Genomic DNA, 16009 nt, shown 5'->3' on the forward strand with positions numbered 1-16009 from the left:
GAATGCTTCTGTTGTTTGAATAACTCTCAAACCATTCATGTCTTCATTCATAACATCATTCAGAACAGTTCAGCCACGTGAAAACCATACTGTGTCCCAACAACAGCAGCAATAACAACAACAAGCACAAACAACAAACAACATCAGGACCAATAATAATAATAATAGACCTTCTTACTGATGAAAGTAGTAGAAATTAAAATATACTATATTTATTACTGACATATGACATATGATTAAATATGAACCTTTTTCCTTGAGCCTTTTTATTATTCATGAAAATTCAACATAAAACTTCATTAATGATGGAAAATGTGACAATAGCTCATATTTTACATTGACACAAGCAAGGGTTTGTACCCCTAAACACAGCTAGTATGCTTCTATCAACATTTTACATGTACTGCATTTCACTGACTCTTTTTTAATCTAAAGTGTCTGAATACAACTCTAGCAATGGAGGGTTGAGGGCCTTGATCAGGGGCCCAACGTGGCATTAGAAGTGGCAATTATCAAACCATTAGTTGAGCACCTTAACCAGAGCCACCACTGCACTGTTCTCTCAACACTGATCTATCAACACTCTTCTGTTAACACTAATCTCTCAACACTGTTCTATTAACACTGTTCTCTGAAAACTGATCTATCAACACTGTTCTATTAACACTGATCTATCAACACTGATCTCTCAACACTGTTCTCTCAACACTGATCTATCAACACTCCTCTGTTAACACTGTTCTCTCAACACTGATCTATCAACACTCTTCTGTTAACACTAATCTCTTAACACTGCTCTATTAACACTGTTCTCTCAAAACCGATCTATCAACACTGTTCTATTAACACTGATCTATCAACACTGATCTATCAACACTGATCTCTCAACACTGATCTATCAACACTGTTCTATCAACACTCTTCTGTTAACACTAATCTCTTAACACTGCTCTATTAACACTGTTCTCTCAAAACCGATCTATCAACACTGATCTATCAACACTGATCTCTCAACACTGATCTCTCAACACTGATCTATCAACACTGTTCTATCAACACTCTTCTGTTAACACTAATCTCTTAACACTGCTCTATTAACACTGTTCTCTCAAAACCGATCTATCAACACTGTTCTATTAACACTGATCTATCAACACTGATCTATCAACACTGATCTCTCAACACTGATCTATCAACACTGTTCTATTAACACTGATCTATCAACACTGATCTCTCAACACTGATCTCTCAACACTGATCTATCAACACTGTTCTACTAACACTGATCTATCAACACTGATCTATCAACACTGTTCATAATGGAATTTCCATCCTCCCATTCCTCTTCTTTCCTGAGATTAAGACATTTAATGGCTTTTTCTTGTCAACAGATCTACTGATATTTATGTTGTTGATTTAATTGACGAACTTGGCTCTGTGTTTCGTAAATATGCTCTGAACAAGGTTGGTGTGTAATGTGGGGATTTCATACTGGCCAAGTACCAGTTTTACCAAAGGCACCTGTTAGGTTCAGTGTCAAAGGCCACTAGGCAAATTTACCATGGAGTCGTTTTCCCTCACAGTGGGGGCATTTTCACTGATAATACATTGTTTATAATAGTTCATAATCTCATTTTGTACATTTTTGTTACATACAGTAAGCCAAGGCACTAGGAATTTAAGTTTATTTAACTCGCAATGTTTACCTGCTGCATTCCCTAATTTATTTAAATGAATGTAATTGTTCGAAAATGTTTTTTTAATAATGCAGATATTTGAATAAAAACCAGTGTGATGCTCATCAAGTCTCAGAGATCTTCAGACAAAAAAAGTGCCACTTTTTCACAGAAACATGGAAAAAATCCATTTGCCACAACTCCCAAATCTCCATAAAGCCCAGTGGTTCTGTACCATGAATCGCAGCGGTGCTAAATCAGTCATATCACAGCACCGTCTCACAAACTCCCTCAAAACTCCACGACACAAACATGTTTACTCACCCAGTTTAACTTCCCGCAGATTCAAAACCGCATTCCACAGTGACTACCTGGCACCATGGTAACATTTCTCCCAAGAACCCCTTCAGCATAAGTCACCGTGGCCTACGTTTGGATTAGTTTCCCATAGATATCCATGAAGTTGTGTCTTACCTATTTCTCCTGCTTCTGGTTGATCTCCTAGATCTGCCTCACGCACACTATGGTCCTGGAAGCAGCAGGACTCGAGGAGGGACAGGAAGACTCTGCTGTGTGGAGCCCAGACAGGACTGTGAAAGTGTGGGCTCACGGGGAGACGGGACAATGGTTATTAATTAAACTACATGTGTGCTCATAGACCTCCCCCTGGCAGGTCTGAGGCTGCAGCCCGGACACGCAACTGCCCCATCACCTCCCTGCTGCAGAGATTGGAGCCCAGGACAATGTTCTCCCCACACATGTGGTGATTACACGCAGAAAGACATACGCACACAAATGCATGCACCAGAAGCAATGGCACAGTACATTTTTAGGTAATTTCTTACTGCTCAAATAAAGCTCAGCTCAGCTCATCACAGATGTTGTGGTTCTGTAGACAGTCTACCAGTAAGTGTGCTGTTGAAAGGTGCCAACAAGTGAGCTCTGTGCAGAGCTCTAAGCCACGAGAAAAACATCACTGTCTATTTGAAAAATTGCTGAAGAAAAAACAAGAGTAATGAATATTCACAACACCTCTGACAGGAGAGTCTCTAACGTGTGTCTGACTTCTCAAGAATTATATACAATGAGGTACATAAGAGTCTTAAACTGTTAAGAAATGAAAAGTTTGATTAACAAAGACAGTGGCATAAAAACAACCTTGTGCACAAACCACTAGCGTGGAATGTAACCTGTTTCAGAGTCTTCAGTTTGGCTCTCTATGATCACACACTGTGATTCAGATCTCCTACACCTAATGTGAGGCATCACGGTCATTTATGTCACGGTCCCCCAGTGGAGAGAAATCCATCTTCACTACGATATAAAAGCCCAGCATTCTTATGTGTGCAGCCAAATCTAAAAACACTCTTAATCATTTACTGGCTGTTGGGCCATCCACCCTGGGCCTTTCTGAGTCAACAAACTGTTCAGAAATAAACAAAACCTTTGCTATTGGCGGTCCGCTGTGTGTGGGCCAGTTGCTCAGAAGCAGTGTGTGCATGGGGGGGGCTGGTTGGCCTTGTGAGAAGGACACATCCCTGGACACGTCCAAATCCACTTTAATGCTATTGGAATGGTTTTCCGAGACCAGTGGAAAAGGCTCTCAGTCCGATTTGATCTCCTGTCCTACAAACCCGCTTCTCTCAGGTCTGGTCTGATGTGGTGAGGCTGCCTGAATCCAAAACAGGACATCAAAAGTGTTGGATTATGGAGCCAAGCGATTTCTTCAACAATTCCAGCTAATTCCATTCAACACTGACAGGTCTTTTAAAGGTACATAAAGACACACATCTTAATCTGTCAGTATCTTATAATATGTGTTTGATCACATGATGAGAAGTACTTGTGCCTTGCTGTTTTAGAACCACACCCTGTCATAAAAGGAAGGTTAAGAGATGAGATGATCAAACGGCTCATCTGGAGGAAGTACTTATCGACATCCTGAAACATCACCAAGGACTGTGCCAGAATCTGTCAGTACCAACCCTAATACTGACCTGGAGGTGTCACAGGATCTAGGTTACAATGCTGTGGTAGGTACTGTAACAGGTCACAGCGAACAACTGCTGCCACAGTATAAAAGTCATGATACAATGTACCCAAGAATTTAAAACTCCTGGATATTAATCTACAGGATAAAAAAATGGGGTAAGAATGATGGAAGATTGACATTATTGTTCTCACTCAGACCCAGACCTGTTTGGTGCACGGGATGAAATGTTGCTTGCTTTGAAAAGGGCTAAGAGTGATAAAACTAAGGATGTTTACTTCTCCGTGATGAAAACCAGCAGAGTTCTGTCAGTCCGTAACGACTCAGTCACCCGACAGAAGCGCAGAGGAGCTAGACCACGGGAACCCAGATAACAGGATGATAAAGGCTTCAGTTTCTGCATCACTCTTTCCACACCACTTGGCTCATCAAACGTGTAAATGCGGTAATGACACGAACACAAACCTTCTATAACCATCATGAGATTTAGTTCAGAGGTTTTTCATGAGCTGCGCAAGCAGAGAGTGCTTATGAAGGTCTGGGAGATGAAACTCATGTTTATACGTATTAAAATTATGTTCTAGATATGGATTAGATGTTCTGTGCATTGTGCCAGAGAACCCAGCAAACTAAAATTCCCGATCATTAAGCACTAAACAAGGACCACATGATAATACACAAAATAACGCAGGTGTTTTAATGCAGGTTTGAGGGTGTTAGAATGAGCCTAGATGTGATTTCCCAATGATATGCCTGTAGAACTACATGACTGATATATGACTGATATATGATTCCTTAACACGTTTAGTGTTTGCCTTTTATTGCAGAGTTTACAACTGGCAAAAAAAAGATAAAAAATAAAACACGTATTGATACATAACTTTCCAATTCCACTGGATTTTTAATGTGAACACTGTGAAGAAACTGTGACTGTTACTTGTGAAGTCATTTATGATTTGTTGACAATATTTTCATTTTTTAAAAACGTAATTGTTGTAATTATTTTTAGTCTCTCCCCCTGTTTTGCCCAGAGTGTCTATACTGTAGAAACATGAAAGTGAAATGGACAGCCAGTATAAGTCAGAATTAAGACAAAATAGACTTATTGGGGGGTACTCACAAAAAATATATGAATATATTGCACAGTCACATGGGTAATGACGCATGGGTGTTGAAGAAGATATTTTAAGGGGTGAGGGAGATGAGGTCAGGCTTCACTGGTAGTGCTCCTGATAGTCTCCATTTTCACAATGCTCCTCTTGCATTGTCATGCCCTTTTTACTCTGCCAGCCCTTCCTGCGCGCGGAGCTGTCCGCCGTGGTCCCGTACGTTTTCATCCGGCTGTTGGCGAGGGCGCTGTCGCAGCTCGGCTCCTCTTCCTCCCCGGCCAGCTCGTCCTCACTCAGGATGCCACACTTATCATCGCTGGTGTTCTCGGGGTCCGCCCAGTCTTGCTTCTCGCCCGAGGCGAAGATGCCGTAGAAGATCACGCCACAGTAATGGACCATGGAGGCAATCACGAAGACGTTCTGCCACTCACGACGGGTCTGCAGATGGAAAGGATACGCAGTAAGTGTGAATTTATGTGGTCATATCACCTTACAGGTGTAGTCTGTACAATCAGACCATTTTAAACTGAAAGAAGCCGTCATATTTGGCTGTTCTACATTCAAAACGTTCACTCCTTGCTGCACATGCATACATCAACATGAGGAAATGCTCCTACTTTGTGTTTAGTTAGTGCTCCCACAATGAGTGGGCACACCATGCCAGACAGGGTGCCCACGCCGTTGGAGATGCCCATCAGAATGCTGGCGTAGCGTGGAGCAATGTCTAGGTGATTCACGTTGAACCCTGAGACAAGTTACACCAGTTAAACCAGTCACACCAGTGCATTAACAGGACATGTAGACATAATCTAAAAGGTTTAAAGAGTGTCAATAGAGAACTGCTGAGACATCATTGGTAATGACACATTAAGTATATAATAATAATTATAATAATGACATGTCATCTATATGACAATAATAATAATGACTGGCCAACCATGGGGAAAATGAAATCTATGAACAAAACAAGGAAACAAAACAACAGTTCAACCAATAAGTAGCTTTGATAAAGTATAATTACAATTTCAACTTCAGGATTTTGATATTTTTATAAGTCACAAAAGATTAAAGTGTATATTTCTGTATATATCTGATAACTCGCTTGTGAACACATGGTCCTCTGACCTGATATTGCGAAACCACTGAAGCCCACGGCCAGGATCAGAAAAGAGATAGCTACCCCCCGTGTGTGCGAGAATCCCACCACCAGCAGTAATGTGGCCTCCATCCCAAAACCTGAAAGCCAGAAAGACAGGACAAGTCCCCTGCGTCATGCTTTTTCATACATCTCTGACAGGTGTATTCTATGTTCACTCGCTGTGGTTCGGCTTGGGTTTGCCCGCCTGCCGCCAACCTCCACAGTTCATGATCTTGCGCACGGTGGTGGTGGAGAGGATATTGTGGCTCCGCAAGAAGTCGGCCAGCTGTCCACCAATCGGCACCACAATGGTCATCACCATGTGGGGCACAGCTGACAGGATGCCCACCTAAGAGAGGGGATGCGAAGAAGAGTTAACCCATCGGATACTTACCTGTCAAGTTTTGATGCTCACTTGCTTTTGTGCAAGAACGCTTCCGATAACATTAGCCTGAAGCTCCGTTAAACACTATAGCGCACTGAAATCTCAAATTTCCCATGCAGGTATGTTTTGCTATGCCAAACGTCTGTCTGAGGCACAGTGGATGGGCGATGAGGTTCCTCAGGTGTGAAGCACCTTGCTGATGGGGAAACCGAAGACCTCCTCGAAGTAGGCGGGCTGGCTGATGAGCAGCAGGTAGAAGGTCCAGCTCCGGCAGAAGTTAGCCACAATGATGGCATACACAGGCATGGAAGTAAAGAAACGTCGCCATGGAGTCTTGAATTTCTGTAGGGAGGCAAGAAAATCAACTTTCCCAGCACAGACTATCCTGTTTTTTTCTCAAAACTTCTGAATATTTAGCTTTTAAAAATCTTGTGTCAGAAAACACGCAAGGCTTATTATGTACTGAACATCACAGCTCCAAAAGGAAAGCCAGTGAAGTGAACATCACTGCCCATTGCTTTCACAGTAGGCTGTGCATAGCATGCTATGGAATTGTACCTCGGTAGCACTCATTAAGTTGACCCCTTCCCCGATCGTGGTCTCGATGTATATTCTCTCTTCATCACTGATTGTAGGGTGCACTGCTGGGCTCTCGTAGGTCAGTAGGAGCCAGAAAGAATACCATATAATTCCAAAGACTCCTGGACAAATGTAAACACCCCATAAGGTGAGTTGTAGGCCATTTTGTTCAGATTCAGTAAATAATAGTTAAATGCAAAGCTAAATTCAAATACTAAAGGTCAGCTAGCATTTAAATTATCGATAAATCATTTTTACAACCATAAAGTAGCAAACAATGAATTATGAAAGTGATTTTTTTGTTTTTTGACCTTAAAGTGCAGCTCACATGACCTGAAGAATCAGATTACTTTGTAGTAACCAAATAAACCAGTTTACACTCCACAGAGCAGGACCTCAACAAGGAGGTGGCCATGTTTAAAATACATTTGGTACAAAATCTCTGCTACATCCAGGCCACTAGGTGTCAGCACAATGTCTTTCCTAATGTGAAGAAGAATAACTGGAAAAGTGGCTTATTTCTCCTTTAAATCTTGATTTGTATTCCACATTAATTGTGGATCAGTTGCTGCTTAGGCTGGTTGATAAACAATGACTCGTGTATCTTTTTTTTTTCTTGAAAGCGATGAGTTTGATAGGACAGTATGTCCAAATTTATTGGAATGGCAAATGTTGGGCCTAAGGTTGGGAACTCTTACTTTTAAAACATGCTTTGTGTCACTAAATATAATTACTATAATTCTGAAATCATTTCTATATATTCATACCATTTCCTAAGAACCTAGTATGATACTAAGCATAAGGCACCGCAACTAATATCCATAATAATTGACTGAGTGCATTTTGAGTGTGAGAAAAATGTTTAAATTATTTAAAATAAATAAATAAATGTTTTTGATACTATGAACTTCTTACCATATACGTAGAAGACAGAGTACCAGCCCACATACTGCACGAGTACTCCAGCCAACGGCATGGCAATCACTGCACCTGCATAGGACCCTGTGAAGACACGCGCGCATGGGGGTGCTCACGCGGTCAGTATATCAGACCCTGTGCAGAAAGGCGCGCACGGGGGTGCTCGAGCTGTTAATACCGTATATCACAAAGGCGCCCGTGCAGTAATTTAGCGGTGCCCGCAGTTGCAGGCGCACATGAAAAATGGCCAGCGGTCTGCTGTTATAATTTACTTTTTTTTTTACTATTATTTGATGTCACAAAGTTCTTTTTTTTATCCCGAAACTGTCAAAAGGAAACTGCTAGCAAACACTCATAAGATATACATGCTCTTAACATTTTACATTTAAAACATTATGTAGCACAAAATATATGACGCATTATATCCAATGTAAACAGGGCACCACAGCACGTTAAATATTTTTCAGCTGTTTTAATAGCTACGTGTTTCCAGCCGGTCTCTTCGCGTGCTACTGAGTTTCAGCTTCTTGTAATGTCAGTTTAATGAAAAAGTGTTTTAATGTGTATTTAATGACTAGATACGGTCATAAACACTTCAGTTTAAAGTGGGCCGGCATCCCACGTTGTGCTTCGCGCGGATACGAGCGTGCCTTTATTTGTGTCGACTGTAGAAGGCCTCCTTCACGTGGGGCTGCACGCGCGCTGTCCATTCAGCGGCGATGTCAAGAGACGTGCGACGAATGGGTTGCCATGGCACCGTTTTTAATGCACTTGTATCTGTGTGTGTGTATGGGGGTGGGGGTAGACTGATATCTGTAAAGCAAATTCATTCAGCTGGATTTAATACTGGACACTGACCACGGTCCGGTTAATAGCGCGCTCAGAATCGTGCGGTGAATTAGTCCTTGGTTCTAGCGCTGACGCATGAGCACTGTAAGAGCACCACGTCTGCTGACAAACTAATGGAGAGCGTTCCGTTAACATACACCCAAAGTGGCAACTTTGGGAGACTTCATAAACTCATTGAGGCTGTAGAATAATGTTCTGTGTCTCACTGGTCTACTTACCACAGAAAGATGTCGTGGCAAGGCGACTTCTCTCCAGTGGAGGCGCCCATTTGCTCCACATTCCGTGGCAGGCTGGATACGTAACACCCTGATGACACACACGTAATCAGAGGATGCAGAATGCTGCTTGCCTGGCACTCATGCCCTGCAAACTGTAATATCACAAATTTGTGGACTAAGCAGATAATTAGATATTATCCTGTTAGTATTCATAACACTGACCTATCTACTGTGTTTGATAGAAACTACAAAACACTTCCGTGTGTAATGCTATCACTTTAAATGTAGCCGATGACCTGAAAACTATACAAGATGGAGGGAAAAGTTAAATATAAAAGGTGTAGTATTAAAGAGTTACAGAAGCGTGTACCAACCTCCACCAGACCCTGTAAGACTCGCACAAACATGACGCAGCGGTAGTGGACTCTGGCGGCTGACGGGATGAACATATTAAACAAGGACGTCAGCACTATCGCTGCCCCAAACACCCTGAGGAAAGTGGTCGAGGGAAAAAAAGAGACAATGTTTGCTATTTTTGTGCCACTTATAATACTACATATTTGCATATAAATATAAAAATGGTTGGAATTTAACAATATCAACAAAACAAAAGTGTAATAAAGTAAGAAGGTTCTTGAAACACAAGGTGAGGAGAATTCGAGATTCTGAGAGCTGATGTTGCAGTGTCTCCCAGGGCCTCAGTGACAGCTACACTACAATACTCAGCTTTTTATTCAGATAGAATTGAATATGCCAATGTCAATAGCCAGGTGTGGCAAAAAAAACCAACAACAACAGTATTTACCTTGAAAAAGCAGGCTTTAGCACGGCAACAACTATAACAGTTGATGGCCTGGCATGTGGCGGTAGGCAAAGCTGCAGGGTAAATCAACCCTGTACAGCAGCGCGCCATTTTGGATCGATTCTCTCCAGGGTAAGCCAAACCTGTGCTGCACTGAGTCATAGAGCAGGGAGCCATTTCGGATCTATTCTCTTGTACTTTATCACAATTTACTTCAACCTTTCACATTTTATTTTTTTTCCAAAACAGTGCGTAAGTGACACTTGTAATATTGCGGACGGCTGGTGTTTCAGAGAGAGATCTGCAGTGGGATCTTTCATTATTAACTCTGTCAGCTTGGTGTCCTCTTTTCCTGTGTGCTTTTATTACAGGAGTGTTATCGCGCCTCTCATCAACACATCGCACTGCGTTAACCCTTCCAGTCACCAACCCCCCCGTAAAGGTGAACGCTTACTTGCTGTCGAGCAGAGACTGAGTTCTATTGCTTTGGTTGTTGAAGTTTATTGACTTTTATATGTATATAAGTAAGGGCCCCACCTGTTAGCTGCTAGCTTGTTGGAGATGAAGCCACCAGGGATTTGAGTGATAATGTAACCCCAGAAAAAGGAGCCGTGGATCAGCCCGACTGTCTCAGGGTCCCAGTTAAACTCCGCAGGCTGGAAACCAGACATAACACACGAGAGTTTTAGGAAGTTAGCCAACAGGTACAAATAGATGTGCATGCATATATATATATATATATATATATATATATATATATATATATGTGTGTGTGTGTGTGTGTGTGTGTGTGTGTGTGTGTGTGTGTGTGTGTGTGTGTGTGTGTGTATGCGTGTGTGTGTGTGCGTGCGTGCGTACGTGTGTGTGTGTGCGTGTGTGTGTGTGTGTGTGTATGCGTGTGTGTATGTGTGTGTCTGTCTGTGTGTGTCTGTGTGTGTGTGTGTGTGTGTGATGCACCACTGAATACTGAGGAGAGAGTGAAAGAGGTGAGAGAGATTGAGAGATAGAGAGAGATTGAGACAGAGATAGACTGAAAGAGAGAGATAGACTGAGAAAGAAAGAGATAGCGAGAGAGAGAGCACATTTGTCATTCATACGTCCCTTTGTCTCAGACCACAGGAAATTGCTGCAGCTAATTACCCAGAAAACCATTCATGAGATTTTGTGCTAAAATCAAAAGCCTGCTCATCCTTTGGTTAGCTTGCCCTATCTTAAACTTTGTGCTCCACATGACAACAAAAAACCTGAATTCACAAAGAAATGTCTCCCGCTAGCCAGTGGCAGTGCAAAATAGCATAGTGTGACGCCTGCACTTTGGAAGAACAACAACACGAAGACAGATAAACCACGTGCAGGAATCCATGGCAACACACCACACGCCCTGCACAGTCTGTCAGTGGTATTTGGTGTTGGGTTTTTTTCTCTCGCCTGATGGACAGCGGTGCCGTTGATGTACACGGTGTTGTTGTTGACCATCTCCACGATGGCCACGCCCAAGTTGCAGCGGATGCCGAAGGAGATGCAGAAGCCCAGGCCAGAGAGGATAGCGGTAATGTAGCGCTTGGGCAGGCCGAAGCAGGCACAGTCCAGCAGAGGTGGATCAACCTGGCGGAATGACACCGGCCGCCCATCCTCCATCAGCTCGATCCGATCTTCGTTCACGTTGGTGCCATCCACCTTCCTGCAGAGAGGCGGACGAGACACTTAGAGCAGAGCGCGGGCTGCACGAGACACACTTCAGCATTACGACGTGTAGAGGTGGACACACTGGGCGCCTTTTTGGATGTGACAGTGCGATCACGTTTCATGTCGACAACACGAGGAAAATTCGTTTTTTTCCTCCAAGGCCGTGAGGCTGTGCACTGGATGACGCTGGATAACGGAAATTTGTCAGAGCTTCTCGTCCTTACCACGCGCCCTACCAGCTCTGCCCTACTACAGTATGTGTGTGAGATCAACTCCTAACAGCTACTGTGCTTCCCGACACACAGATGCTCTTTGTCATCGGAGGGCGGCCAGAGTCGACCCAGTGCGTATCACCGCGAAGCCTACGCACAGAGCGTAGAGTGTGCCAGCCGCGCTCTCCTCCACCTCCATCCCTACACGCACACCTGCTCCGTCACCCGACCTCAAACTCCCCTCTCATCCTCCACCCGGAAACCCTGACTTTCATCTAGCCTGCCCTCAGACACGCACCTGGTCTCCTGCCTCTCACAGGATGGAAACAGTTATTGGACATGAATGTGACGGACAGAGGCTTCTCGTGTGCTGCGTCGAGCCTTTCCTCTACTCTCGGCCATCACAAATGCACCGTCTCCTAGCCCATTTATATTTGTCCTTCTCCAATGAAAAGAAAACTCATTTGAAAGACCTGACTGTCGGTGCCATGTTCATTAAAGGAGTTGATGATTGACAGTCTTGCCATGAAGAAACGTCTCCCCCAAGCCCAGCCCAGACCAGCCCAACCCAAACCCAAACCCAAACCCAAACCCTAAGCCAGTTATACAGCAGCAGTCAAAAAAATATGTTTAATCTATCAGCATTAAAATCGTTTCCTCTATATGAACAAGGGGGCCGTGCAGTTTGAATGTAAAGATCGTGTTTTACTCTTTTCACTCTCTGAATGATTTTAAAAACCCTTGATTTCATTCCCCGTAACAGTTTATTGCCCACTGTGAACTAGTGAGATGAATAATTGATAAACTGCAGCTCCTGAAGTATTTATTATGAGTAATACAATCACTCAAAATTACAATAGAATATTTTCCAAATCTACATTATTTGCACTACTCAAATATAAAGATATTGCAACAACATATAAAGTAAACCACATAAAACTTAATTGTACAGGGATTAACTAATTTAGATGATATATAAACATACATATCATCATTTTAATCCTTCACGGTATGAGTTGCTTCTCTAAATCTTGCGATGTAAAGGTAATTTTAGTGATTTCATTTCTCTTACACCTGTATCTTCTGCGCATCAGTCCTGTCTAAGCACGGGGAATAATATCCTGTATCCGTCTTATCAAGTTGTCTTATTTCAAAAAACAGTTTTCATTTATTTGAGGTTTCCAGAATTGTTATATATATATATATATATATATATGACAGATAACATTATAATGTGAATATTTCAGTATATAAGCAACTTGCTCAGTTTATATTTCAAATAATAAGATAGTTATGATAAAGAGATTATGAAATACTGCATAAAACACAACAGGCTTCGGCAGCTGTCTTGCGTCGGCGACATTCTGGTGATTCAAATACTCACATGAATAGCATCAGTAATCTAGATCATTCAAATAAGAAACCACGTAAAAGATTAATATTTAATGTAAATGTAATAATATTATGTAAGGGTATGTGTAGAATATTTGTTTTTCAACATGGAAACCTCAAAATAAAAACACTAAGTCAGAAAACGGCAGCTTAAACACAACTTCATAGCATTTTCAGGAAGAAAGGGTTATGTTTCAGTGTATAATACGTAATGGTGTATTAGAAGTCATAAGAAACTCTGCACATGCTCAAAGGAGTTCATTTTTCATGCTGAAATATTCTGTCACGTTTTTGTTAAATAAAACCTGTCCAGTTAAAGTAGTCAAACTCTCTGTGCTGTCTTAGCACTAAAACCATGCCATACGCGGCCGTCTCCCAGTGAGCTCAGACTGCGCACACTTACTTCTGCAGGTTCCCCAGAGAGTCGCTGACCGTGTTCTTCACCTTGTCTTTTCCCGGGTTCAGCACCTTCTCCTTTAGCCCTGCGAGCCCCCCGAACGACATCTTTCCCTCCCTTGCGAAGCTCGTCTACAGATCTGTCTCTCCGGCTTGCTCTGCTCCTGCCGAGTAGGCAGGATGTCCACCAGGCATCGATGCTCGTCCTCCGACACTTGGACTGGAGTGGCTGACGGAGGCACGCAGGAGGGGAGAGGTGGGATGTCGCTCCCACCCTGATGCACGAGCAGAGAGGGGAAAGGAGGCTCTGTCTGGAGGTGCCGGAGACGGGAGGGGAGGGGAGGGGGGGTGGTCTCAGGTGTCCACTTTAGGGTTCCAGGACTCCGCGACTTCTCTTGCCTCTGGCACGGGCATTCGCAGTTGCCCTGAGACTGTCCGACTTGGCAGCGAGGAGGATGAGTGAAAGTCTGGGAAAGCCGGACCCTCGGTGAGCTGGCTCAGAGCGCCTGGTACACAGGGGAGAGAGGAAACATATCTCAGTGTAGTCTCTCCATCTCACGGCCCCAGCAGGCACTGAAGATGCCTACCTCCCCTCTGAGCCACACCCCTCAGAGTTTGCGGGACAGACACGCTCGGGTCATTAAAGATTGAGGGCGCCAAGCCAGGCAGGTGGCCTTGGTGCTGCTCGATGATACGTGCAGGTGAAACCAGAGACAGTGGTGCTCAGTGGTGCCATACTGGGTTAATGTAGTCAAGCGTGTCGCCATCAACACTCAAACACTCAACACTCAAACACACACTCAAAAATAGAATGGTCAAAGTACACAGAAAAGTTGTTCCGTTTCCACCTTGAAGAATGTTTTTTCCCAAAACATTTTCCTTGGGTTTAGTTTATGGTCCTTATATAAAATGAAGAATGTTTTAATTTCAAACCACTTAATATAACTTGATAAGGAAAAAAATCATGTTGATTATTACTGTTACATGGTAGTTTTGTCAGTGAACGTTTGTCAGTTATGGGCTGTGAAAGTTCATTAGTAAGATAGTGACATCTAGTGGTCTGCAAAGGAAATTGTAGTTAATTGCGAAATCTTTACCGCGTTATTTGACAGTTGTTACTACAGTTCTTATGCGTTCTTACAAACTAGAAAATATAAGTACTGAAATATATGTCATGCACAACAAAATAATTACAAAGTACAAACCAGTTAATTTACGTATGGCTTAGCATACCAAAGGCATGTCACTGCCAGTTATACTGTGCATGACTCATGTGACAAATAAAACTCTGAACTTTGAACCTCCACAGACTGGTGAATCTTCCAGTATTGAACAGTTCAGTAAACATTATCCATAAAAAGATTTATTACTCTCAGTATAAGTCTTTATGAAGTATTGCTAAAGTAGCAAAATAACAGAAACACATACTCCTATCTACCCCGTCTACCCCTAGCTTCCCCTACCTACCCCATCTACCCCTACCTACCCCTATCTACTCCTATTTACCCCTACCTACCCCCGTCTACCCCTACCTACCCCCGTCTACGCCTAGCTTCCCCTACCTACCCCGTCTACCCATAGCTACCCCTACCTACCCCTATCTACCCCGTCTACCCTTACCTAACCCCACCTACCCAATGCCCCAACCCATCAGGTCACCTGCACATTCTAATCTGAAGAAAGAAACAATGAAGAAAAAAAAGCTAAACATCACCCACTACACCTCAAACAAAACAAAACAAAGCCAAACAAACAAACAAACAAAACAAAACAGTCAAACAAAAAGCAAAACAGTCAAACAAAACAGTCAAACAAACAAACAAAACAGTCAAACAAAACAGTCAAACAAAACAAACAAACAAACAAAACAAACAAAACAAAACAGTCAAACAAAACAGAGAAAAAAATAAACCAAAACAGTCAAACAAAAACTGCACAGTTTTGAACTACATGCTAAAAACAGATGGGTTTAAAAAAAACTAAACAACTAATATTATTAACTTATTAATAATAACTAAACAGATGTTATTGCTTAAACAAGTATTGTTGTTTTATCCAGCGGTTTGGTTGTGAGATAACGCGAGATGTTTGACTGTGTAGCTACACATAAATGAATGCTCTGCTTTCTCTGCCTGTAGCACAGTCTAAATGTAGTGTATGGAGATATTTTTATTTTGTCACCCACGAAAATTCTATGCGCAAACTTCACATGATGTAATTCTTTACACTGAATTTAGTTCAGCTTCTTTTCCTATTTCAGTAAATATCTTAATATCAATTAATATTATTAAAAGAAATATTCATAACATGATTGTGTCTTACTTTAGGATTACAGTCATAGCATAGACAATTAGTCATTATGTTGTGTGTTCTTGTATTCTACTTCAAAGTTCATTTATGCTCCCGATTAGTTCTGCAAAATCCACAGATGAGTATAATACATGAAACACAACTTTACGAGAAGGGACATCATAGATCCAAACCAGTAACTGCACGTGTTAAACGTGTTCATCATCTATTTCCGCTGGAACAAGATCAGAAAGGAAAGAAAAGCAAAGGAAAGCAATATAGCAGAAGAACTATTTGAATAGAAAAAGAATCTTTATAATATAATCTTCTTGTGCACAACACAAACATGCCAACACGGCTATGCGGCAAC

General features: G+C 42.2%; 1 protein-coding gene across 1 annotated transcript; it reads right to left on the minus strand.

Annotated features, from left to right (window-relative positions):
* Positions 1-4469: 4469 nt before the first annotated feature.
* Positions 4470-13555, minus strand: slc17a8 (solute carrier family 17 member 8). The gene is made up of 12 exons (XM_027030761.2): positions 13358-13555; positions 11093-11345; positions 10202-10320; positions 9237-9351; positions 8863-8950; positions 7793-7879; positions 6857-6999; positions 6491-6640; positions 6130-6262; positions 5901-6011; positions 5393-5520; positions 4470-5213 (listed from the first exon to the last, which is right to left on the minus strand). Exons 1-12 carry the CDS (start codon positions 13456-13458, stop codon positions 4881-4883), a joined length of 1761 nt encoding a protein of 586 aa, XP_026886562.1. The 5' UTR covers positions 13459-13555; the 3' UTR covers positions 4470-4880.
* Positions 13556-16009: the final 2454 nt, after the last annotated feature.

Source organism: Electrophorus electricus, chromosome 4 (assembly GCF_013358815.1).
Source record: "Electrophorus electricus isolate fEleEle1 chromosome 4, fEleEle1.pri, whole genome shotgun sequence".
In the NCBI taxonomy this organism is placed as follows: Eukaryota; Metazoa; Chordata; class Actinopteri; order Gymnotiformes; family Gymnotidae; genus Electrophorus; species Electrophorus electricus.

Bases quoted from the DNA above. Each gene is read 5' to 3' on its own strand.
- slc17a8 (XM_027030761.2), bottom strand. From the start codon at position 13,458: ATGTCGTTCGGGGGGCTCGCAGGGCTAAAGGAGAAGGTGCTGAACCCG. The intron at 9,352-10,201 runs GTGGGGCCCTTA...CACTTTCCTCAG, and splicing joins AACAAGCTAGCAGCTAACAG to GGTGTTTGGGGCAGCGATAG. The intron at 6,641-6,856 runs GTACAATTCCAT...GCCTCCCTACAG, and splicing joins ACTTAATGAGTGCTACCGAG to AAATTCAAGACTCCATGGCG.